A 26,978-nucleotide genomic window follows, 5' to 3' on the forward strand; every position below is an offset into this window, starting at 1 on the left:
AAAAAAAAAAAAAAAAAAAAGGCAAATTACAGAACTAGTACAAGCAACATAGCAAAACTACTGTTTAATCTATGTGACATCTGAAAATAGCTGAAACCAAAAATAAGCACTAAAAGTATGCCAATATATAATTATTGACTTTTTAAATCAGGCTGTTTTTGAAGTAGTATTGTATACATCCTTAAAAGGTGACCTTTTTAAAAAGGTTATTTGTAAACCTAAGCTGTAAATCCAAGTTTCTATTTCAAAAAAAAAATTACCTCTTTTCTCCATTTACTTCAATTTATTTCTCTGTTTAAAAAAAATCAGAAAAGAAGAAGAATATTTTAAAATAATAATTACTTCAGTAGATCAATGGATAAATAAATTGTGGTATATCCAGCCAATGGAATGTTTATTCAGCCCTTAAAAAAATGGCTATCAAACCAAGAAAAGACATGGAGGAAACTTAGATGTACATTATTAAGTGAAAGAAGCCAATCTCAAAAAACTACATACGATTCCAACTATATGACATTCTGGAAAAAGCAAAACTATGGAGACCATAAAAAGATCAGTGGTTGCCAGTGGTTAGGGGACAGAGACAGCAGAACAGATGGAGCGGAGGAATTTGAGGGCAGTGTTACTATTCTGTATGATACTACAATGTACAACACCAAGAGTGAACCCTAATGTAAGCTATGGGCTTTGGGGGATAATGAGGTATCCACGTAGGTTTATCAACTGTAACAAATGCATTGCGCTGATGGGGACGTTAATATAGTAAGGGAGGCCGTACATGTAGAGGGGAAGGGTGTGGGAACTATGTACTTTCAGCTCAATTTTGCTGTAAAACTAACACTGCTCTAAAAAAATAAAGTCTATTAAAAAACACCCACACAATTATTTTTTAACCACTGTAATAATGCCTTTGGTAAATGTTTAAAGAATGTTTTAGATATGTATGTACAATTTATTACCTCTGATTCACTTAAAAATGCTAGCCCTTCCCTTTCACAGAAAGTCTTGGTTTCAATTTCTTGAACTCACAATGAAATACGTACTTGACCCAACGTCAAACTCTTAAGCCAAATCTCTTTCACTGCTATAAAATCTGTCAGAGAAAGTAAAACCAGTTGTAGATACTATATAATGACCAAATTCATCATTAAACATTAGTTAATACATGAAGACTGATAGCTAAAATTAAGCTCAAAATCAAGCTGCTTTTATTTTGCAATAATGTATTCTCAAGGAAATTATGTGGTCACTGAATCATTTCATATTTGACTTGACACAAACCATTTAAGAAAGAAAAGTACAGTGAGAGTTCGCAGGAAAATAGACGACTTCTTTAAAAAAAAAAAAAAAAAGGAATTGTCACCTTTGTTTTATGGCTTTTCAAACTATGAATTCACTTAGTACCTCGACTCTTTCTGCCTGTCTCGAAATTTTTATCACGAAATAAAAGGAAAGAAAAAAGCATAAAATATAAGCCAATTAATCTATTTCTTATTGGTCTCTCTTAAGATTTTTACTGCTTGATTGACTGAAGAGGAATATGAGATTTGAGTGAAAAAGCAGAAACTATAGTTGAAGATTGGGTTGTGTAGTATCTGTGCATGTAGTTTATTCATGTTCTGGCAGGCTCCTGCACACACGATATATGTTTAAATGACAAATTAATTTTCAATCTTTGAATTAATTACCCAAATGTGACAGGGAAGGAAAAATGACTTCTTGAGTAGGTATGTTTTTACCACTAATTTCATTCAATAAAGAATTTCTGGAAGGGGGGCTTCAAGATGGTTGACTGGAGAAACCCATCACTTGCCTCCTCCAGAAAAGAACCAAATAGTGAGTAGATAAATACATGCGTCGAACAAAGCATCTAAGAGAGGACACTGGAATTCAGCCAGAAGTGAAGGCAATCTCTGAAGCATGGAAAGAGAGGGAAGTGAAGCAGCCAGCATTGCCGAGGTCAACTGGGAGCCAGGAGAAAATCCCCAGTACGGGGAAAAGGTAAGAAACAGATCCCCAGTGGTCTACTTTCCCACCATGGGCTCCCGTAATCCCACCCACAAGAGAGCCCCTTGGCCATCATGGGACCTGGCACTAGTACAGGGAGCTATCTAGAGTCCACACAACACCATTGTTCTAGAGAGGCAGTTTATGCTGGATCCCACCCCCCAATTAGACCTACGCAGCGGCAACAAGGTGCCATTTTGAGAGCTCAAACCCTACCAGACTCCATCCTACCCTGGTGTCCCTAAGAATACTATACCTAACAAAGCTATGCTTTAAAAACGAAAAAGAAATATAGTCTTTCCCAGATAAGCAGAGACTGAAAATTCATCACCACTAGACCAGCCTTACGAGAAATGCTTATGGAAGTCCTATGTCTGGAAGCAAAAGTCCTACATCTGGATAGTATCTATCATCATAAAAACACGCAAAGTATAAAACTCACTGGTAAAGCAGACATACAAATGGGAAAGAGAAAGGACTCAAAGGTTACCGCTACAAAAAACCATAAAAACTCAATGATAAATAAGAGAGGAATAAAGAATATACAAAATAATCAAAAAACAATAAATGACATGATAGGAATAAGTCCTCACACATCAGTAGTAACCTTGAGTGTAAATGGATTAAATTTCCCACTTAAAAAATATAGACTGGGTCAATGGATACAGTAATGACCCAACTATATACTGCCTACAAGAAACTCACTTTCATAAAGTGTAACTATAATGTTTGTACCCTCGCAAAACCCTGGAATAATAAAAAAAAAAAAGAAAGAAATTCACTTTCCCTGTATAGACACATATAGACTGAAAGTGAGGGATAGAAAAAGATAATCCAGGTAAACAAAAACCAAAAGCAAGCAGCAGTAGCTATACTTACTGCACTTAGTAATGTAAAAACTATCAGAAATTTAAAAAGCAACGAAGTTAGTAGCATTAATTCTCACAAAGGCCAAAGCAGTGAATAACCTTTGAAATACATCATACATCACCGTTTCACATTTGGCATACTCTTTTCTGAAATTCAGGAAGCTGCCCCAAATATGGGAGCAGGAAACTCTTTTTCCTGCTCCAACTTACCCTAAGTAGTATTATTTGCCTACATTTGTAATATACAGCCACGCATTGCTTAACGATAGAAATACATTTTGAGAAATTTGTTATTAGGCAATTTTGTCATTGTGTGAACGTGAGAGTATACTTACGCAAACTTGATGGTACAGTCTACTACAGCACCTAAGCTATATGGCATCATACCCTGTTGCTCCTAAGCTACAAACCTGTACAGCAGGTTATAATACTGCATATTGCAGGCAACTTTAACCCAATGGTAAGTATTTGTATATCTAAACATAAAAAAGGTACAGTAAAAATACAGTATTATATTCTTATGGGACCACTATCATATCCTGTGGTCTGTCATTGACCAAAATACCAGTATGTGGTGCACGACTGTAATTTAGGAAAACAAAGTACCCAAACTTGCAGTATTTTCTCTCAAATACACTGGGAGAAACTTATGAAATAATAATTCTGAAAATTACTACACAAAAATTATAAAAATATGTAACATAAATTTGGTCATTATGAATTATTATGCACATTTTAGCTGTAACAGAGAATAAACATGAGTTTACGTGTATGTTGTTTTTCAAATTTCCTAAACTGAAGGAAATATGTTTACCTACTAGGAATCACACTGCTGTCCTCTCACTAGTAACGCCTAGTGTAAGAAGTATATCTCAACTAAAATTGAGAACCATCCCTTTCGATCTCTTTAACAATGGCCAGCTGCAGGAGTGAGCTATTTTCCCCACATTTCCTTGCTCCAGAAAGCAAACAGGATCTCTTGGGCCAAAGCTCGCACTTAGTAGGAGTGTGAGGAATGGTCTGATCCATCACTGTATTTCCATGACATCTCATCCCTGTCTTTACCTTCACAGAGATGACAAGGTTTGTTCTCCATTTTAGCTCTAACTTTCCACTTAGTGTCCGTAAGGATATTTCTCCTTAAGCATCTAAATACATCCTCTAATGTGTGCCTTCTCCTACCACTCCCTTCTAATGCCTGCCCAATGTCTCTCCTTTCTCTTTATCCAATGAGTCAAAAACATACCCTAACTATGAGTAAGTATAATATTAGTCAACTGTCTATATAGTAAGAAGAAAAGGCCATGAAAAGCAACATAGTATAGAAAAATTAGAACTGAAAACCAGGGTACTTGAGTTCTAGTCTGACACTACCTATTAACCCATGCAACCATTATCTAATTTGATTCTAATTCAATCTCATTTCTCATCTGAAAAATGATGAGGTCAGACTATTTCAGTGATTTCCAAACTTTTTTTTACATAACTGGGTGCCTTGCAGTTGCCAAGTAGGCCAAGGAGAACGAGCTCCTTGAGAAAAAGATGAAAATTCCCATTTTATCTATCTCATGTATTACAGTTCTAAATAAAATTTCATTTAGAAACACCAAAAATGTTTGCAAATCACTGGATTAAATTAACTCCAAGGGTTCTTCCAATTCTAAAATTATATTATAGCAGGAGATCCTCTTCCAAATAAAGAAAAAAATAAAAAAGAAAAAGGTTTTTGATTATAGATCTCTTCTAAGATAATTCTATATTTTCAAAACATCTTGATTGGCATATATGTATTTTTAAAAATTACCTGGAAGAACGTAAGACCATGAAGTTCCACTATCAAACCAGATGTCCAAAATATCCTGACCTGGCACATACTCTAAGGCATCAGGACCACCAACCTAATAAAATAATACGAAAGCATTTTAATACACAAAGAACACAACATGTACAATAAACACTGTACCCAAAAAGTCTTAAGAAAATGAAAAACAACCATTAAATTCACATTTTTAATGAAATTTAGAACATTTTTAAGCATTTTATAGCTAACTACAACTCCCTCCATTTGCACATAAAAGTGATGGTGGCCACTTAGTCACGTATTTACCAATGTGATATGAATTGTTTTTTATTTTCTTGAAATTAACTTTAAATGTGGACTTTTTACTGTGTGATGCAATCAGCTACCTCAGATCCCACAAAGTCCTGACGTACCAATGTCAGGCGCTGTCCCCTCATTACCACAATTACATCTGCTTAGTCAGCCAAATCAGTCAACATCAATCTTGGCCCTCAACGAAATAACAAAGTGACTCTCACATTCCACCGCTATGTTAAATACTGCGCTTATGTAGCTAAACAAAATGTCTGCTTTCAAACTGCCGTAGCTTCTAAGTTACAGCGAATAAGATTCATTAACTTTGGTTATCAGAGGAGCTATGGTTAAAAAAAAAAAAATTTGTTAACTTTACATGATAACATAATCACTTTGTAACTCCCAAGAAAACCTCATATTGTTATTAAGTCATGTAATACACACAACGGCTGTTAAACACAAATCGGAATTTACCTGAGATAAGACTTCTTTTGGAAGAAGTTGCTCGGGGGGAAGAGTCCACCAGATATCACTGCCATGTTGTTCCACTAGTTTAATAATATGCTCAATAGTTTGGCTTTTTCAAGAGGAAAAGGCAGAATTATTCAATTAACTATTGTGATGAATAACAAACATTTTAAAATTAAGAAATAGGATATTTTGCCTATTTTTTTCCTCAAACTTTAGTGGTACATCTTCAATTCTTTGCTTGGTTGCTCGCTGTCATCTTAAATTCAATATAAATAAAATCAGATTGATCATGCATACTATGAAACAGAAAAAAAAAGATTTTTCCTGACTTCCCTATTTCAGTTAATGATTTCCCTATTTCTATCCATCTATTTTCTATCCAAGTACTTATACTCAAAACCCCCTAATTATTTTCCCTCCTCCAATTTCTGCCCAAATTAAACCAATACATTCTGTCAGCTCTACCTTTGAAGTATTACAGCTGTTCCCAGTGACGCTCTATTAGTCCAACCTCACTGCCTCCATACTGGATTGATGCAATGGTCTGACATTTTCCCTACTCTCATCTCTTTAACAAGATACATCTTGAAATAGATGCACTCCTAAAACTGCTTTTACCACACTAATTCTCTGCTAGAAGATTTCCAAAGGCTTCCTCACTGCTTACAGGACCAAGTCCAAATCCATCTGCGTAACGGGCAATGCCATATTAGAGCACGGACTTTGACGACAGACACCCAGGCTTATATTCTGACTCTGTCATTTTTTATTTCTATGTCTATGCACAAGTACAAAAACTTCTCTAAGTTTGGGCTGTCCCCTTTGTTCAGGAGAACAATCTAATTCAGTTGTTCAAAAACCACTGAGCACCTCCAATGTCCTGGGCATGGTTCTAGGCACTGGAGATAGAGCAGTTAACAAAACAGACGAGATCCTTGACGTAATGGAACCTACATTTGTGATCCTAGATACGTCCCTCAGAATGACAGCAAACTGGGATTATACATTTAAAATTTAGCACAGTGCCTAACACACAACAGAAAGCCAATGAATACATATCAAATGAATAATGAAATTGGTCGTATCTTTGGAAAGCTATACAGTGATAAAAATTATTTGAAAATTAAACTCAGGAAAAATTTTGTACTAAAATTTCTCACAGGAATAACATGCTTTCAATTTGTTATAATATTTAATTTATTATTATGGCTTTGTTGACATTACAGCCTCCTCTAGTTGCTTTCCATTTAGTTACAATATATACAGCCAAGCATATGGAATCTGGCACCAGACAGCTTTGTTTCATTTCTGGCTCTACCACTTGCTAGCCATGTGACCCTGGGGAAGCACTTAGCATTTCTGTATCTTTGCTTCCTTATTTGTAAAATGCAAATTGTAACAGCATCATTAAGAGACTTATTATGAATATTAATTGAGCTAATATATACATAAAATGCCTAGAACAACGCTTCGTACATTTTAATAAATATTATGTAAGCATTAGCTATTATTCAAACTGATTCTTCAAAGTCAGGTAAACTTAGTCAAATTTATGTCAACCAATTACCAAAACACGCATCCATATTAATATATAAAGATTAAAATATACATAACTAAAGCCAATTACCGTCCTTTCTACCACAGTCCATTAAAGCAAATAACTAAGAATTAACTATAGGTCCATGAGAGTCCACGGAAAGGGACAGAGTAGTAGATAGGAAAAGGCATGAAGTTCTTAATCTGCTTTTGTGTCATACTGATCATGACTACACAGGGCAACTCATTTAACTTCTCTGGGTCTAATAACTCACAGATAAATGAAGTGTTTACAAAAAACTGTTGTGGAAAGCAAAAATCAAATCGGTGATAAAAATTAGATATGCTCTACAAGCTGAAATCTGAAATACCTTACAAAAGGAAGATCTCACTAAGTTTTACAAGAATGTAAAATGGACACAAGTCTATATTTCTAAGATAGTCACCCATTTTAGATGGACTTTAACAGTAAAGATAAACTATTGTGTTATGAGACCATAAAAACTGGATTTAATAACCACCCAGTTATATGACAATAATATTTAGTTACACATTACTACTTTATATAGTTTACATAGAACATTTTATCAGTTATGAAAATATGAATAGAAAAATTTGAATAAATCTAATGCCTAAAAGAAGAAAAATCCTAAAATAACAAAAAAAGGCAAGAGATACTAGCAAAGTACATTTACACACACACACACACGCATGATTACAGTAGATATGCTGTTCATGCCAATTATGACAGTATCAACAAAAAAGAATGATTCTAAAAATGGGTGTCATTTTGCCTTTTTAAAATAATATTATCATTAGATTGCCAACTTTAGGTAAACATTAAAATATAACAGTAAAATAATTTCAAATATATTGGAAACTAACAGATAAACATAATATAGAAGACAAAGTAAATGGTTCAAATTTTATATTAATTTAGCAAATAAGGTACAGATGTTAGGATTATTATTATTAATAAAAAGCATTTATATGTATATCATACATTATACTTTTCAAAGCACTCTCTAATTGGATTCACAAAAATACATAGCAGATCTTGACAGATGACTGTTCTGTGCCTTAGAGCTCCTTAAATCAGGAGGCTAAGCAAGTAACAAAGTTAAAACCGAGCCTTGAAATTTTGCCTGCTAAATCATGGTTCAGTGCTGTTTTTACTTCTCTTTTCTGCCTCTAACTCATCTACAAAGACAAGCACTGTAACTGAACTTACACTCCTATTCTCTCGGGTTTGCTAAGCAATGGCAAAAAGCCTCCTACCACCCATGCACAATAAAGACTGTGAATCAGAGATGAAGCTGGGGAGCCAGGTAGTCTCAGCAGATTAGCGTGTTGACAGAGCAAGCACAAAGTCCAAAGACCAGACCCTGCCTATGATTTGTGGGATAATGACGGGAATAAATCGTATTCTTTTTCTGAGCTTCGGTTTCTATAAACGCCGGGAAAAGCTGTGACAAAAGACTGGGTAAAAAAATTCTATTCTTCAAAGTCCTAATAGCTAAAGAAAAGTAAGTTACCTTAGGACTTGTAGATGATACTTATAGATCCATTTTCAAATGTCAAATTCAACTTTAATATAACTAAGAGCTTTTTCATATGCTTAAATATCAAATAATTCAATGCCATTCTAAAATTACATATTAAGTATTACTTAACTATGCTTAAGTATCTTATTGAGTCTATACCTGAAAGCACCAAAAAACAAAGATTTCAATTTTGCTTTGCCATGTTATTAAGCAACTGTGAAATCTCACCAAGTTTAGTCAAACACCTCTAGTCTAACTGAAATTCATTTTAATTGCTGCATTTTTAAAGATATTAGTAATTTCTTATAAAGATATTAGTAATTAGATACATGACAAAATATTTTAATATAAAAATAACAGCAAATTATATATTAAAATTTTTAAATTACAAATTAAATTATAAAAAATTGCAAATTAAAAATACTTTTAAAAAACTCATAAAGGTCTCTCATTTTAGTGAAGAGGAAAGTTTGTCTGGTTTTGTTTTTCTTTCAGTTTACCTAGTAATACTTATGAGAAACAACATAACTACACAGTGTCATCTATACCAATGAAAAGTAATCCTGCAGTAATTTTTAACAATCCAATTTCATAAAAGCTGTCATAAATAAAAGTAGCAAGATAACAGCCCAATATTTTTTCTTCATCATATATGCATATGAATTGGAACAAAAGAAATTTTTCAGTGCATCCAAAAGAAATACAAAATACTTTTAAGGGAGAGAAGCAGCTTTGCCTCATTACTAGAGCAAGTCACACTAATATTTACAGCAAGACTTGCTTCCCTTTATGTCATGAAATATAAAAACATCACATAGTTAAAAAAAAGTATACTAGATGTACTTTAATAAGCACTATGTTTTACAATTCAGTTTTGTTTTGTTTTTTGAGACAGTCTCTTTCTGTCTCACTGGCTAGAGTGCAGTGGCATCGTTATAGCTCACTGCAACCTCAAACTCCTGAGCTCAAGAGATCCTCCTGCCTCAGCCCCCCACCCCGAGTAGCTGGGACTACAGGAGCTCGCCACCACACCCCACCTAATTTTTCTATTTTTTGTAGAGACGGAGTCTCGCTCTTGCTTAGACTGGTCTTGAACTCCTGACCTCAAGTGATTCTCCCACCACGGCCTCCCAGAGTGCTAGGATTACATGCGTGAGCCACCGTGCCCAGTCTCAGTTCTGTGTTGAGATTCCTGACTACCAAATTACTGATATTTTTAAAATAGTAAGACAACTCTAGAATTAGAGAATAAAGAGAACCCAATAAGCATATGTTAATTAGCTCAATTTAGCCATTCCACAATATATACGTATTTCAACACCATGCTGTACATGATAAATATGATTTTTGTCAATTAAAAAGCTAACTTAAAGATAATAAAAATAACAAAATTCATGACAAATAAAAATGCAGATTTCCAAGACAAAAATATTCTCACAATCCCAACAAATCAAAATGTAAGTGTAAGAATTGGTATCACAAAGGGAAAGCTTTCTCTTGCCTCGTACTCTGGTAGTCTGAATTCTAAACAAGTGTGGCATAGTTTTAAAAACAAAAATTGCAATAAAAATAAACACAGTTACCTACAAACTTGAGGTAACTACGGTAGATTATAAAGATAAATTTAATGTTCAAATAAAATCTGAAAAGATAATTTTAAAAAAATACGTAAGTTCATGCAGAACAAGTGCTCAAAGGATACTCATAGATGGGTTACATTCGATTTTCACATACAGAGAACTAGGAAACCATTAAGACCTAAGCTATCATTTCTAACACCTGTATATTCATTCTTATATAACTGACTTAAATTTTACCTTTTTTATATTATTATGTTCCTGTATAAACAACTGTATTGGACATCTTACACACATATCTTTGTACAAGAGACATTAGTCCTCTTATTTCCTTAGGGTAAATACTTAGAAGTGGAATTTTTTTTATAATGAAACTGAGACCATGTTTTAAAGTTTTTTTTGTTTTTTTTTTTATTTCAGCATATTATGGGGGTACAGATGTTTAGGTTACATATGTTGCCCTTGCCTCCCCTCCCCCTAAAGTTTTTAAAAATAATTTTCTAAGCATTTCTCTGTGATATTAAATATTCTTCTGGAAAAAAATACAAGAAAAAAGTCTAAATTTGGAAATTTACGAACTCTTTTATTTCATTAATATCCTATATTTAACACAAACATACAGTTAACTTATAACCTAAAGATCAGTACAAATTATTGTTGATAAAAGGAGGCGAAACTACTTATCACTATATAATCTATATGCTTCCATTTTAATGCTGTATTTTACAAAGCAATAAGTCCACCATAAAACTTTGTACTTTACTCAAAGGCCTTATCTAAACACACGTATTACGTGTTCCTTCTTAGGTTTCAATCAGTGAAAATCCACTGGATAGCATGAGCAACTATAACAACCAATCATTCTGAACTTCCATATCAACTGGAATGAAGGCTTATTTAGCATGCTATTGGAAATTAAGCAGCATTAAGATTACCAGGTAACAAAGAAACTGCTGCCATTCCACTGTTGTCTGTGTTTTGTCTTTATAAGAAAAAATATTAAGGACTATAAGACAACTTTTCTTCTGCAAGTTATTGGAATAAGAATGAGGTAAGAGACTAAATGTTTCATATTTGTTTACTAAATTTAATTCTAGAACACAATAACATTTGGGAGAGGGGAATTTCATTTAAAATAATTTAATCCTAGACTTATATCTTAAAGGTGACAGGAAACGATTTTGGAGAAATTTTTCTTTATTTCATGAACATAAATTTTTTCACCAAAAGGTCATTACTAACATAAGCAAAAATCTGAGGTAGTTAAAGCTAACACTCAAATTAAATTGGAAATTCCTCACCTGTTTCTACTAAATTTCTCCTAATTTCCAGAAATGAAGTCAGGGGCTGTTTCCTAAACACATGTTAACTATTGCATTAATAGCATTAAATTCATAACAATCATCTGAAATGCTGAAAGAAATTTAACCAACTTTTCTGTACTAGGTAGCCAATGTTTCTAAATTTTATCTTTTTTATGCTAAAAATTGTTTATTTTGTTTTTATTAACCAGGAACAGATTTCAACCTAAATTATAATGGCATTATATTACAGATTCAGAAAATGACCAATGGTGTTAGAATCAGAAATGGAATTATTTTGTGAGAAAATACAAATGTGAAAATGCAAATGAGATGACTAACTCAAATCAAAATTAAACATCAGAGTTTCAAATCTACCAGTCCCTAAACTTATTTAGAACATGAATAAATCAAGATTTTCTTCTGTGAAACAAGTATATTTAGAAATAATATATAAACTTTCATCAAGAAAAGCAGAAGGAATTTTCTGATATGTTTAACGGAGTTATCAAGTGTAACAGCAACTCCATGTGGACTGTGTACCAATTTCCAGTGGAGATGCTGTTACTTTTGATGGTTACCAACTCGCTACAATACAGAGGCATAACAAAGAAACACAGAAAATCAGGGTCACTTGATTCACATTTGATTCAGGAGAAAAAAAGATAACCTTTCACTGCTTTATAAAACCGACAAATAATTAAGAATTAATATCAAGTATCTGAAATTCAAGAGTTATGTCACCAAAAGGACCCAACAATGGAAGAGGATTAGAGTCATCATTCAGAAACGGTATACAGGAAATTGACCTATGAACTGACAGACAATATGGCTAAGTTTGTCTGTCATTTCTGTAGGCCACTGTTCTGTATGTCTCTGCTACTTCAGAAATCAGATATGAACTAATACAGTGCGAGCAACACAATGGCAGATACACAGAAAAGGGCCTGTGATGTAACCATGTAAACGTATTGACTAAATAAAACGTAAATGATACCTAATGAAAACTTGTTTGTGTTTTCCTGACAAAGCTCACATATCACCTAGCTTATCGACCAATGAATCTATGTATCATTTTATTGTCATGATAAAACATTGATCAACTAAACCAGTTTTCTCCACTTACTAATACATACATATGGTCCACCTCAGAGTTCACTGGGCTCACCATTTTACCACGGAACCCTCATCCACCTCAATCCCTTAAAAGAAAATCCTGAAAAATCCTGCTTTCCATAATACTAAAAAGAATGAGAAACAATGGCATGGCTCACAGAAGTTTTCTCAAAGGAAAACTCTCTAGTATGAAATTTTAAACAATACTTGTGTAAATTTATCTCACCTGTAATCATTTTAATTCTTACAGAGGTATTAAGATATTAGCAGTTTACATCTGACCGAGCTCTAAATTATAAGAGCATAGCAACAATATTTACACCAAAGAGTCTTAGCTCCAAATTACAATAATATGGAAACAGCCTTACAATGACTTCCTGGTCTCTAAGCCTCTAGTTTCTTTTCCTAAAACATATTCTTACTCCTCATGTCTACTTAAAGTTTAAACTCCTTAACCTAGTATTCAAGATTCACTACAATTTTCTCCAACCAATCTTTCTTAGCATCTATCTTTCTATGCACTGCACATAACCTGCAGCCCCAGTATGGCTCCTGTACACAGGCTATGCTTCTCCCCTCCAGGCCTTGAGCTCCTACTGATCCCTCTCCTTGCAAAACACTTTTCCCCATTTCCTACCTAATCCTTGAGGCCCAAGTGAAATGCTACATCCTCTATGAATGAAGTTAGTGAGCTATTTTATGGTTTCATGTTTGCCCAAGGCAGAGCCCTTCTCTACCCTTTGAGCCATACTGTCATACAGTGTCAAGTCACCCAGGAAGCGTGATACAAACTATCTTTTAAACTGAAAAGGAGCCTTCCCACAAAGGATGCTAAGAACTACCCAGTATGGGCTATTGATAATTCTAAAAACGAAAAACAAAAGAACCACTTTCATCAATATTTTTTTAAAACTTCTAAAATACATGCATTCATAAAAGTACCATTAAAGAATACAGATAATGTTGACAATGAAAAGTAGAACGTTTTCACAGAAATGCTGAAGAACTCCAAGGTAGGTACAGTCTAGTCTATACCTACTGTCTCTCGAACATTACTCGCTGGCCTCTATGCCCTCAAATTCCTCACTGGATCCTCAATTGGTGAAATGTATAAATACTTACCAAAATGTGCTCAAACTCTTCACTTAAGCTACAGTATAATTTCATAAAAACTCCATTCACAAAATTAAAACAAATTACTCAAAGAAAATGCAAACCTAGAATCTCTAAAAGGAATAATTAATATTGCCCTTTCCACATCTGTTAAAAACAGCAACAACACTCAAACTCTCCCTAGTATTACCAGAAGATAAACGCGCTAGACTGTAACCTCACCAAAAGTAGGGACTGTTTCAGTCTCGTTTACTGCAGCTATCAGCAGTGTCTAGCACTGACGTCCTTAATACTCAACAGCATTCTTGAATGAACAGATGAACGGTGTCTACCATTTCTAAAACACCATGCTTTACGCCAAGTACTATGCATTTATTATTTACTATTCATAATCGTTCACCCACAACCATTGTTTTTCATAATTTATTGAGAAGAGAAGAGCGGTTAAGTAAATTCCTCAGTCTCGCACACAGTGAGTGGCAAAGCCTGGGTTCAAATTTAGCTGTCATTCTCCAAAGCTCATATTCTTTCTAAGTACCTTCTCTTTCAAAAAGCACATGAGGGGACTGTTTGGGGTAAAGGAATTGTTCTAAAACATGATTGTGACGGTGGCTATAAAACTGTACGAATCACTTAAACAATAAATGAATTTTATAGTATGCAAAGTATGCCTCAATAAAGCTTATGAAAAAAGGATGAGGTAGATCTGTATGTACCGATTTAGAACAAACTACAAGATATGAAGTGCACAGAGCAGCAGATGGAGATACTCCCTTTTGTATAAATAGGTGTATATACTGGCAGAGGAATTCATTTTTTCTGCAAAGATTCAGAAAGAACTGTAAATAATGACTGCCTCGAAAAAGGTTCTAGTATCTGGAGTAGGAAAAAGCCTACTTTTCACTGTATACGCTTTTCTACTACGAATTGTTTACTGTGTCCATCTATTATCTTTCCAAATTAAAAAGAAATAAGGAAAAAACAAGAAATAACTGGGAATGTAATAATAATCAATGAAATCATGTACATTTAACTATATTATAGTTTCTTAAATTTTAAAGTATCTAAACAATGACATAACGCCCCACTATTTCCACTGAAAAGCGGAGTAGGCTCAGAATAAGAAAGTGATTCCAATTTCTAAAGGAAAATTATATTTGGGGCTTCCCCACTGAACACTGTCCATCTTTGGATCCCTCATACTTTAATCTAACACAATAAATCCTCATGGAAAAAAAACATCAGAGCCTTTGCTTGTAAGTATCAATACTGAAAAAAAAATCTGATTTTTGTTATTATTTCAGCCATTTGAAAGAGTCTTTTTGAAATTTATATTTTACTTCCCCCAAAAGACTATTTTATATTTTATTTAACATATAAAGAGCTCTCAATAGTCCACATTATTTTTCCATTTCTGAAGAAAACACAACTCACTTTAAAACACTGAAAATTTTTAGAAAAAGGTCTACCTGTTCATCAAATATTCATCTTTTGTCTTATGATGAAACACAGGAATTGGAACACCCCAAGCTCTCTGCCTTGATATACACCAATATGGCCGCCTGTCTATCATTTCAACCATGGCGTTCAGCGCTGATCCAGGAATAAATTTCACCTTTTTCAACAATTCCTGCAATTGAATCATAAATCAAGTCTAGTGAGAGAAAAGCAGAACAAATGTTCTACAACAGTCATTACTTTTCCTAATACAGTTCTTTGTTTTGGATGTTTGTAGTCATTCATGTGCCTTCTACACCCAAGAGAAAGAAAAGAACAAAAGCCGTCACAGCAAATGAAGTAAAGTGAAAATGAAGCAATAGAGAGCTTAATAAATAATATCAAAAGCAGACTTCACCTTTGGAGGATCTAACAAGAGATTTTATAGCAGTTTATAATTTACATCAACCCTAGATCAAAACTGGTAATAAAAGCTTTACTAGAAGTACTATACTTCACTACAGTTAAAATCAATTCAAATTTGATTTGAACCATTTTTTAAATGCTGAAAAATAGCCACTATCCTAGGTTGACAAAGATTGCAATATCACCTGGTTTTACATAGTATGGCTTATGGTTTCTACAATATAGAAAACATTTTCTCAAAATAATAGTTACTTCCTTTTTACTTACCATCCCTCAAGAACTCTCCCTCCACCCCTCAAAAGAGTTGTAAACTATTAGCATTTGATTTCATTTAATTTGTCAATTACCAAAAGATAGACATATAGCAAAAATGTTTGGTAATAATCTCCAAAAAAGCCAAATATGTTAAATTCATTTTTAAAACTCTATTTGTTAATAAAAGACATTTCTATATTTTCAGAGCAAGTTTAAACGGTTTCCTCACTTACCTTAACTACCAGAAATCCCCTTCTCCCAAACCCTTTATAGCACCACCTACTGGCAAAATGGTAACATCTCTGCAACTCAATTTGATTAATACTGCACTTGGTTTAAAAATCTAAGAAATGTGAATATTGACTGAATATTTGATTTTGTTAAGGAATAATATTACTTTTTTAAGGTGGTGATAATGGCATTGCAATGATGCTTTAAAGAGTTTATCTTTCAGATGTGTGTGCTGAAATATTGCCTGGAAGAGATATAATATGGGAGAAATAATGCCTAGATTTGCTCCAAAATAATTCAGTGGTTAAGGTATAAAAGGTAGGTGGCAGGAGGGATGTACATAAAAACAAAATTGGTAGTTGTATTTGAGACTTTTCTAGTCAATAAATAATGAAAACTCTTTCCTGTAAAAGTTGCTGGTATCACTTTCTGAGAAATGAATCACTATGTATTTAATGTAAAAATTCTTACATTAAACAAGATAAACTTTTGACTCCTTTTTTTCATTTGTAGACTAAGTGGAATACTACTTAATTTTTGCATTTGAATTTTAACATTATGTAACCTAGCTGCTTTGAGATGATCTTAGAATGTTTTCCTAGTAATTTGCTCCATTTTCCTAGTAATTTGTTTCATTTCCTGACTCCTCCCTGCAAACAAAATGGCAGTGGCACTTTATTCTGATTTTTTCTTTTTTTTTGGTTTATGCCTATTCTAATTAAATACGTATATGTAAAAATTTTTAAATATTTAAAAATTGCCCAAAAGTCAACTATTGCTACTATTATGATTTGTTTTCACAAAATTGTGGGTAATAGGAGAGGTACAAATATAAACAAAATTGGTCAAATGTTGATTATTGTTGAAATTGAGTGATGGAAAGATGGCAGTATATTACCCCATTCTTGTTACTTCTGCAAAGAGCAATGAAAACCGTCTATAATAAAGTTAAAAAAAAAACAAAACTTGGCTTAAACATATCGCATCAGACTTAGATGTTCTGCAACCAAAAATCTGTGCAGAGCTGAAGTTACAAATTTTAACAGTTAGAAGTAAGGAAGATAGGTTTCCAAGGAAGAAAAATAAGAACACACATATGACAGTTATCCACATTATACAAGTATAGAAAAGATAAATTGCTATGTATAGCTTTGGCAAAGACCCCAAATTGCCAGGCCAACAAACGAACCAGCTAATTAGAGTAGTATCTTAGATGCAACATGTAAAGCAAAATATCTATATATTCAGCCTGGTTAACGCATATATATTTAAGCTCTTTCAGTGGACAGAATCAAGTTGTTTGTGAGAGATGTATACACACACATACATACATAACACACAGATGCATATATGTATTGAAGGAAAGAGCTCAAATATATATCAAATATTTAGAACACCAGTCATTTGTTAACTCAAAGCAATGCCTATTATGTGCCAGACACTGTTCTGGAACTTTTTATTCATGCACTGCACGAGGTAAGCATTATCACCTTCATATAGATGAGAAAAAGGAGATTCTAGGAGAGTAAAAAACTTACTAAACTCAGTTCTGTCCTAATTCTATGCTATTTTCACTACACTGGGTAGGAAAGGTTACCTACTAACTGTGTGATTTGGACAAGTTACTTAAGCCTCATTTTCCACATATGTATAATGAAAGAATGGAAATCCAAGGTCCTTACGGATCCAAAATTCTACAATTTTATGAGAATAAATCATAATAGCAGTAATCCCTTCCACCGCTAAAACCCCACCTCAACCTCACATGCAACCCTTCTATACTGAGGGAATGATAAACCCAACCCCTTGTAATAGGATGCCTTTTATACCTTGGCTGTAGTCTTAATATCCGTGATATTTACAAACCACTGCTTGCTGGCACGAATAACCACTGGTTTCTTAGTCCTCCAGTCATAGGGATAGCTGTGTACCAATTTTTCTTCTTTCAACAAGTTCTCTGCAGTCTGAAGCATCTTTATAACTTAAAAAAAAACACCAATTTATGTTAGACATAATTAAAAAGTACTATGAAAATCCTAATAATGGTCTAAACTCCCAGGGAGTACTAAATCTGGACCAATAGGTGTCAATACATGTAGCTACCTTCTAGGTATCAAAGGTGTAATCTGGGCATCTCCTGATCAAAAAAGCAAGGATTGTAAAACCTTAATCAGACTCCAAATTATGCCATGCCCACATCTCTTCACTTCAAAGGAAAGATGAACAGAATATATCTAGAATTCTAGATTTGAAATTCAAAGTCATACTCTTTCGTGCCATAAATCTTAAAATGGTCTCCAAAACCAGATACTCCAGAAGAAAATGGTAATCCAGAAGAAACCAGGTGTAACGGGTTGAACTGTGTCCCAGAAGTTCCTAACCCCCAGTACCTGTGAACGTGACCTTATTTGAAAATCAGGTCTTTGCAGATACAATTAAGATGAGGTCATGCTGTATTACAGAGGGCCCTAAATCCAGTGACTAGTATCTTAATAAGACGAGAGGATACACAAAGAGACACAGGACAGCTAAAGAAGGCCATATGATAACAGAAGTAGAGACTGGAGTGAGGCAGCTATAAACCAAGGAATGACAAAGATTTCCAGAAGCCACCAGAAGCTAGAAAGAGGCAAGTAAGGATTCTCCCACAGACCTTTCAGAGGAAACATGGTCCTACCAATATCTTGATTTTAGACTTCTAGCTTCCAGAACTTGAGAGAATAAATTTCTGTTCTTTTAAGCCACCAAATTTATGGTGATTTGTTACAGTAGCTCTAGGAAAGTAATAAACCAGGTTTCAATAGCCTTAGTCCTCGTGTGGGTAAAAAAAAGGTTTTCACAGGACCTGGTCTCTGAATCCATAAAGGAAGAAAGACAATTTAGAACTGGAAGACCCGAAGAGCCTAATACATAAACCATGCTATATGAGTCGGTTATTTATAAGGGTTACAAAATGAGTGGGGAATGTCTGATTCACAGCCAGCATCTAGCCCCAAGCTTGATTTTATCCTTCCACAAAAGTAATACTATGATTACTATTTCTGTGGCCGTGAAATAACTTCACTCCCTGTGGACTATCCTGATTTGCTTAAACAAACAGAGCAGCTTCAAAGCAAAAGATGAAAAAGTCCCAAATGCCATTTTAAACCGTGTGGCAAAACAAAATATAAATACGATATCAACAGACACAATACTTACCCACATCTGTTCCCTCTTCAAGGACAGCCTTGTTTTGAAGTTCAGGACCTGCAACATCTGTGAAAATTCCATCTTCATCCACTAAACAATCCTACAAAGTGTCATTTTGAACAAGTAAAATATCAAAATATTTTATCTTATGATAATATTTGGTAGTAACAATGTATATAAAACATTTCAGTACAGCCTAGTCTTTCCCCACATTGAAAATTTGGGTACTTCTTACTCAGTCAACAGGAATGTGAATTTTATACATTTAAATCACCAAAGGCAGAATGTGTTATTAAAGCATATACCTAAAGTTTAATAACAAAAAGTAGTAAAATACACAAAACATTTTTGACTGGCCTCTATTATTTGCAGGGTCTATGGCAATGTACACAGCTGTTCCCTTTGAGACCTGCCTTTTAACAAAACAGAAAAACTTACTAAGTAACTGACGTGTAAAATAATTTAGAGGTGATTGTTCAGTTAAAACAAACAACAAACTGTTCTTTTCAACTATAGTAAAATGTACTTGCTGTTGAAAATCTACTTGTCGTTTTTCAGGGACTGAAAGTAATTTCTCTATGTGACTTAAAACTTGAAAAAAAGTATTTTACAAGTAACCCATGTAATATATATTCTCTAATTCTAACTTTGTCCTGATTTTGTGCTAATTCTGGGAAATCTTTCTCAATTATTAATAGTACGAATTAATGAAGCTTTAAGGATATCGCACAAACCTAAGCATTTCACAATTTAATTATGATGACAAAAAAACATTATTATCAAAAAATAAATACATTAATTAGGATTTATCACTTTCATTCCACAAGACGAATAACTAGGAGGGAAAAAAAGAGGAATAGTACCATGGGCAGGTTGTGTTGAGACGCTACACTGTAATCTTCCATACCATGGGCAGGGGCTGTGTGAACCAATCCTGTTCCTTTTGCCATGGTCACGTGATTTGCAGGTAAAAGAGGAGACACTTTATCAGGAATTAAAGGATGACTACAAGTACCATCTTCCAAATCTACACCTGTGGGGAAAGAAAACCACTATTAAGAATCACTTTATAGGGCAAATGTATCTCTTTAAGCTTAGCAGTAGAACATCAGGTTAAAAATGCAGAATCTAGAATAAAAATGGCTGGGTTCAAATCTTTTTACTTGCTCTATGACCTTCAGGAATCCATAAAATGCAGACAAATATGGTTCCTACCTCAAAGGACTGCTGTGAGGATAAAGAGTTAATGCAGTTGAAGTGCTTCGATACTTCCTGTATCTACCACTTAATATTCTCCCACGCCCCTCTCCCAAAAATATCTGTAAGTAATAATTCATATTTTTCTAGAAAAAAAACCTACCCCACACATATTACCCCATTTTAGTTGTTCAATATTCCTGCTACTTTAATAGTAGTAAGCTAGTTCTCATCAGCTTATTTTGCCAGGGATGAAAAGTATATATCATCCTCTGCAACGTGGTGGTTCAAAATGACAACCCAGGCCAAACGCAATGGCTCACACCTGTAATCCCAGCACTTTGGGAGGCCAAGGCAGGAGGATCGCTTAAGGCCACAAGTTTTGAGACCAGCCTGGGCAACACAACAAGACCCCATCTCTACAAAAAATTTCTAAAACGTAGCCAGACACGGTGGCATGCGTCTGTAGTCCTAGCTACTCAGGAGGATGAGGCAGGAGGATTGCTTGAGCCCAGGAGTTTGAGGTCGCAGTGAGCTATGATCAGGCCACTGCAATTCAGCCTGGGCAACAGAGTAATATCCTGTCTCTCAAAAAAAAAAAAAAAAAAAAGGGCAGCACAGTAATAATTTTACATAAATATGCAATTCAAACAAAAAAAATCTTTAAATTTGATCTTAATACTCTAAAAAAAACTTGTGATTTTTTAGCTTCTGTGATAACATCTAACTTTTCAATGAAGGCTTTAATACGTTCTGCACTTAAAAAATAGGTAGGAAGGATACGGTATAAAGAACATACTAAGTCTTCTAACTTACCTATTGCACCGACAAGGATCAAATGATCTTAAACATTCTGTAGTTCCTTTCCTGCCTTTGACATAAAAATCTTTTTATTTTTGTTAAGTTTATTTAAATTTCTAATTGGCTTACATATAAACTGATGAACTTAGAAGACTTTCCTATTTAGCTATGCAGTCTTTCCATTTTTGGAAATCTTTATTCATGTGATTGCTTTTTTTCCCCCAATGATTGGAGGTTTTTAGCAAGAAACTCAGATACATCATACCTAAGTACCAAAGATAATTTTAAACTTCCCTAGATTTCCATAGTTATATTTCAAAACCAGCCACTACTTCAAAAGTCCCAAATTATAGCTTACTAGGAATTCTTTTGATAGAAGGATTGCTTTTGGAATAATTTTCAAAAAATATTCAATTCTCTATTAAAGTTATATGCCAAAAAGTATATTTATTTCTTTACTTCCTCATTTTATCAAATCAGATAAAAACAATTTTAACAATTAATTTAGCATAAAACTTTACTATTACGTACTAGTAACTACTGGCAGAAATATTTATCTGTTGTACCTTTGTCAATGTTCGTATTTTTCTATACTCCTATCATGTTTAATATATATTCTCCTTCAGTGTAATCAAAGTAAAATACATTCTAGACAGGTAGAGGCCATATGTTGCAATTCACAATGAGCAATGTTTGACAAAGTAGTGAACTCAAATCAACACAGTATTTTGATGACTATGATAGAATATCTAGAAATCTTCACCTGAAAATGTGGAAATAGTCTCAAATGTTGTTTCCAAAGCAGAAGCAACAGATGCTACTTTATCTGCAGCCAGAATGTAGAGGTCTCCAGAACTGGTACATTTCACAACAGAGTACCTAACATAAAATTTTAGGAGAGAATTATTAATAATAAAAAAAAAGCCATAAGTAACATTTTAATTTTTATATCATTTTAGAAAAAACTAACTTCAAGATCAAAATGTGTTATTTTCAAAACATTTCATAAATTACATTTCTATTGCATTTTCCCAAAAAGCGTGATATAAGGTCTTAAAAAGAATCATCTAAAGCTTAATAAAATCTATGTGAACATAATAACTAAGTTATAATTTACTAAATTTTAAAAGGATAATGAGGGCCGGGCGTGGCGGTTCACATCTGTAATCCTAGCACTCTGGGAGGCCGAGACGGGAGGATTGCTTGAGCTCAGGAGTTCGAGACCAGCCTGAGCAAGAGCGAGACCCCGTCTTTACTATAAATAGAAAGAAATTAGCCAAACAACTAAAAACAGAAAAAACTAGCCAGGCACGGTGGTGCGTGCCTTAGTCCCAGCTACCAGGGAGGCTGAGGCAGGAGGATCGCTTGAGCCCAGGATAATGAGGATGAAATAAATTCAAAATAATGCTAATGATGGAATGAAACCTATTTGTGGATAAAACAAAAAATACAACAATCTACCTACTTTGACTCTGGCATGTAGCAAACAGCCTGATTGGCTGGAATTGTCCAAGGCTGGGTGGTCCACACTAAAATACTAACAGGAGATGAACTATCTGTGAAAATAAAGTTGTAAATAATGTTAGCAAATGTTATAATGCCGTAACTTTAATATACTCAAGCAACAAATGAATCTTACCTATAAGAGAAGCCAATTTAGGAGAAGGTTTCAAGAGAGGAAATTTTACGTATATTGAACGACTGACATGCTCAGGATTATATTCCAGTTCTGCTTCAGCCAATGCAGTCCTAAGATTTAAAAACATTAAACATAAATATTTGGAAGCCTCACAAATTTCTCCCCTTTAGTTACCAAAAAAAAGGCATACATACCTAGATGAGGGAGACCAAAATACAGGTTTGTAAGATCGATAAACCAAGCCCTATAAAAGACAAAGATATTATATTAAAGCTGGAATTTTGTAACACATACTTTAACATACTCGAAGAAAAAAACAATAGTTCATTACCTTATCATACATTTGGTAAAAAATTCTCAACTGTTTGGCCTCATACTTTCCATCAAACGTATAGTAGCAATTACTCCAATCTGCCATTATTCCCCAGCGAATAAATGCTGATTTCTGTTTCTCAATGGCTGCCTTAGCAAATGTTTTAGCTAAAAAGAAAAGAAAGAAAGGGAAACAAAAAGCTTTGAAAACCAATAAACTCAAATTCTTTTTTTTTTTTTTTAAAGACATGGGGTCTCACTTTGCTCAGGCTGGTCTCCAACTCCTGAGCTCAAGCGATCCTCCTGCCTTGGCCTCCCTGAGTGTAAGGATTACAGGCATGAGCACCATGCCTGGCCTAACAAACTCAAATTCTTAAACATGGTTTAGCATATATCTCTCTAAATACAGGTGCTATACACAGTTGAGACTATATAATTTTTTAATAGGAAGATAATTTGAAGGTTAAGTGTATTGAAAAGATACCTACAACAAATTCTAAAATTAACTGGAATTTCAGAAGTTAAAATTTTATTAATGCCTTCTGTATTTTCCAGATATAATGGCCTCACATTTAGAAAAAATAAACTGGAAAAATTATTCATCATTATTTCTCATTTTAAGAAAAGATGGAAGTCCAGGCATGGTGGCTAACACCTGTAATCCCAGCACTTTGGGAGGCTAAGGTGGGAGGATTGCTTGAGGTCCAGAGTTTGAGATCAGCCTGGACAACATAGCAAGACCCTGTCCCTACAAAAAATTTCTAAAAAATTAGTCAGGCGTGGTGGCACACGCCTGGAGTCTCAGCTACTTGGGAGACTGAAGCAGGAGGATGGCTTAAGCCCAGGAGTTCAAGGCTGCAGTGAGCTATGATCACACCACTGCACTCCAGTCTGAGCAGCAGAGAGAGGCCCTGTCCCAAAACAAACAAAAAAAAAGGTCTGAGAATAATTTTCATTTTATTATACACATAAAAAATTAATCAAAATATTGAATCTAAGTCAATCATAATGTTTCACAGGGAAGTAAAAAAAATCTTCACAATCATATCCAAATATACAATAGTATAACATAAAACAAAAGAATATTCCACCCTTGACATACATAATTGTATGGGAAAAGAAAAAAAATTAAATTAAAAAAATAAAAGAATACTCTACCCTGGCCCAGTCTACTGAATGAAAGGAGCAAATAAGACATGAATTTAAAATGTGTATATTTTAGATATACTTTTGGTTTAGCACCTGAAATGAGTCAACAAGCCATATCCAGGAAAGCAAAAAAACCAGTATCAACACTAAGGAACTAGACAATGTAATTAGAAATGCTCACAAAGTCTTTCCTTCAATCTTTTAAACACAAATTCTCAGAAAAATCAACTAAACAAAATCTGAACTTTCTGTGACACAAAGTGGTTTCCAACAGATCTCACAGCCAAAACAAAACCAAAAGTTCCTTTGATAAAGCCCTGACTTTTCCAAGGAACCAGAGTGTTTACAAATATCATTTAAAAACATAAATATAGATTATTTACCTTTCTCTCTAATTTGCACAGCTGAAAGATTCTGAGCTTTTTCACCAAGTTCTGATAATACTTTTATTTCAATGGGCAATCCATGACAATCCCAGCCAGGTACAAAATGTATCTTGGAACCGCTCATCATATGGTATCGATTGGCTATGTCTTTCAAAATCTGCGAAGATAAAGTCATAATCATCATTTATACGTATAGCATATGGCCTACAATTTATATTTTTATTAATACCATTTTAAAACACTGAGAAAACCCAATGTTAAAAGGAATTATATAAAATAACCAATTAAATCTAATACGAGCTCAAGTGCTACATAAACACAGAAGTAACAGATATTTGAATTTTTAAAATGCCATTAACTCCCCCAAAGGAAATGAAAGAATAAGAGATTTCAAAGTGAAAAACATTGTGCTCAAAATTACTAATTCGTTTGTAAAGTTGAAATATACAAAAAAGCAGCCCATAACACCTTTTTAAGAAATACTTCTGACCTTCTAAAAATGAGAGTACAAATAAGTCAACCAGAAATTTGTTTTACTCTTACGAAAAAAAATATTAACATAAAGGATCCAATATTGTCTATATTTAGCTAAAAAATATTATAAAATCATTGCAGGATTTTTGCACAGGGTCCCTCCTTCCCTCGGGCTGTCCCCGAAAGCTCTCTATCACTGGCCGCAGTTTCTGTTCGGCCAGACCACAGAGGCAGCCCAGATAACCGACCCAACAGGCGGAGGCAGATGGCCCCAGCATTCAGGAGCTCGGAGAAGGAGCAGCTATAGCAAGCTCCGGGGTCCGGGTGGAGAAGATGGGGAAACCATAGAGAGGGTGGCGATGGATAGAGGGGCCAGGGTGGAAAGAGAAGCGAGAGGAAAGGTTGGATAGATGGGTAAGGAGGGAAAACCATAGAGAAGCTGAGGGCCGCTGGAAGGGCCATTATGGGGAGGGCCGGGAAGGAGATGAGTTGCGGGGAGGGTAATTAGCCTCCGAAGGTGGGAACGGAGAACATTTCCCTGGGTTGAGGGATGTTGAGGTGTTGGGATGTCCGGGAGGGCTTTCTCTCGGTCCATCGCTACCAGTGTGCTTTTTGAGCAGTCAACTCCCTCTCTGTGTCTGTTTGTTATTTGTAAAACAGGAATGATTCTCTGTAATTAAATAAAATTATAAAACTATGTATAAAGTACTAAGCATAATGCCTTTGCACAGCGGAACAAGTGGGGAACTAGTGCTATTATGTTCTCACGTTGAAATCCTTTCTGCCGTTCTGAAATTCTTCAGGCTATTAAAATAGGGCAGCTGTGCATTTTAAAAAGATCCGAAGATTTTCCACGTGAACAAAAGTTCTCTGAAAAGGAATTTGGAATAAAGACTTTATTCCAGTGAACAGTTTATAAAACGAGTACATGACCTCCACCATAAAAAGAAGGTGTGTTCCAGAGAACAAAGAGAGGGTTCAAGTTTTATAGCAAAAGTTGCACCCAAGTTTCCAATCAGGTCCGTTTATGCAAATAAAGGATTCAAACTTGTTTAGTTCTGATTGGCTGATTCAGCTGAGTTCTGATTGGTTGGTTCAGGTGAGCTCTGAAATCTCCAAAGTTAAAAAGATGCAGGTTTTGGGGGAAACTTAGAGTAGTGTATGACCTCTAGTCATCAAATGGCCACTTCGCTCTATTTTAAATTTAGGCCTGGTTAGCCACTTAGGATCCATATTAAAGGACTGGCTCTTTCAGGTTCACATTTGCTCACATCTCTCTGGAATACACCTTCGTTTTACCCCATCCCTTGCTGGGCACATTGTGTATGCTCAGCTAGCTGCTGTGAAAGATGAACAGTTCTTTAGGCTCTTTTAGTACTGGCTTTTGTACCCAGCCTTCACTCAGCTTGGAATTACCCCATTGTTTACTAACTTGGCTAAGTCTCTTGTGTCCTCAAAGACTTAAACTCAGATGTCACCTCTGGAAAACCATTCCAATTCTCCCTTCTGGCCCCTTGGAACTATCATTGCACTTATGACCCTGCATTGTAATTGCCTGTTTGTTTGCCTTCTATAGACCTGCTTATCCAATATGGTAGTCAACTGCCACACGTGGCTTTTGGGCACTCTTGAAATGGGGTTAGGACAAATTAAGACATGCTCTAAGTGTAAAATACATATCACATTTCCAAGATTTAGTATAACAGAAATGAATGTAAAATATCTCAGTGACTTTCATACTGATTACATTTCAAAATTTTAATAATTTAGATAGACTGGGGTAAATAAAATATTAATATGCAAAAAAAAATCATTGCAGAATTTATAATGTACTCAGAGAATGGAATATTGTG

The 26,978-nt window shown here is 34.5% G+C and overlaps 1 protein-coding gene across 1 annotated transcript in view; it reads right to left on the reverse strand.

Annotated features, from left to right (window-relative positions):
• Positions 1 to 26,978, reverse strand: part of IARS2 (isoleucyl-tRNA synthetase 2, mitochondrial) — a 56,861-nt gene that overhangs the window by 20,408 nt on the left and 9,475 nt on the right. Inside the window, exons 3-14 of the mRNA XM_012649680.1 lie at positions 24,649 to 24,808; positions 23,136 to 23,284; positions 22,999 to 23,048; positions 22,805 to 22,914; positions 22,631 to 22,721; positions 21,929 to 22,044; positions 20,031 to 20,200; positions 19,177 to 19,267; positions 17,808 to 17,959; positions 15,099 to 15,259; positions 5,446 to 5,548; positions 4,681 to 4,774 (exon numbers count right to left, since the gene is read on the reverse strand). Of these exons, the coding sequence (XP_012505134.1) occupies positions 4,681 to 4,774; positions 5,446 to 5,548; positions 15,099 to 15,259; positions 17,808 to 17,959; positions 19,177 to 19,267; positions 20,031 to 20,200; positions 21,929 to 22,044; positions 22,631 to 22,721; positions 22,805 to 22,914; positions 22,999 to 23,048; positions 23,136 to 23,284; positions 24,649 to 24,808 (1,447 nt within the window). The remainder of the gene's footprint in view (positions 1 to 4,680; positions 4,775 to 5,445; positions 5,549 to 15,098; positions 15,260 to 17,807; positions 17,960 to 19,176; positions 19,268 to 20,030; positions 20,201 to 21,928; positions 22,045 to 22,630; positions 22,722 to 22,804; positions 22,915 to 22,998; positions 23,049 to 23,135; positions 23,285 to 24,648; positions 24,809 to 26,978) is intronic.

Source organism: Propithecus coquereli, unplaced genomic scaffold, assembly GCF_000956105.1.
Source record: "Propithecus coquereli isolate 6110/MARCELLA unplaced genomic scaffold, Pcoq_1.0 Scaffold300, whole genome shotgun sequence".
Lineage (NCBI taxonomy): Eukaryota > Metazoa > Chordata > Mammalia > Primates > Indriidae > Propithecus > Propithecus coquereli.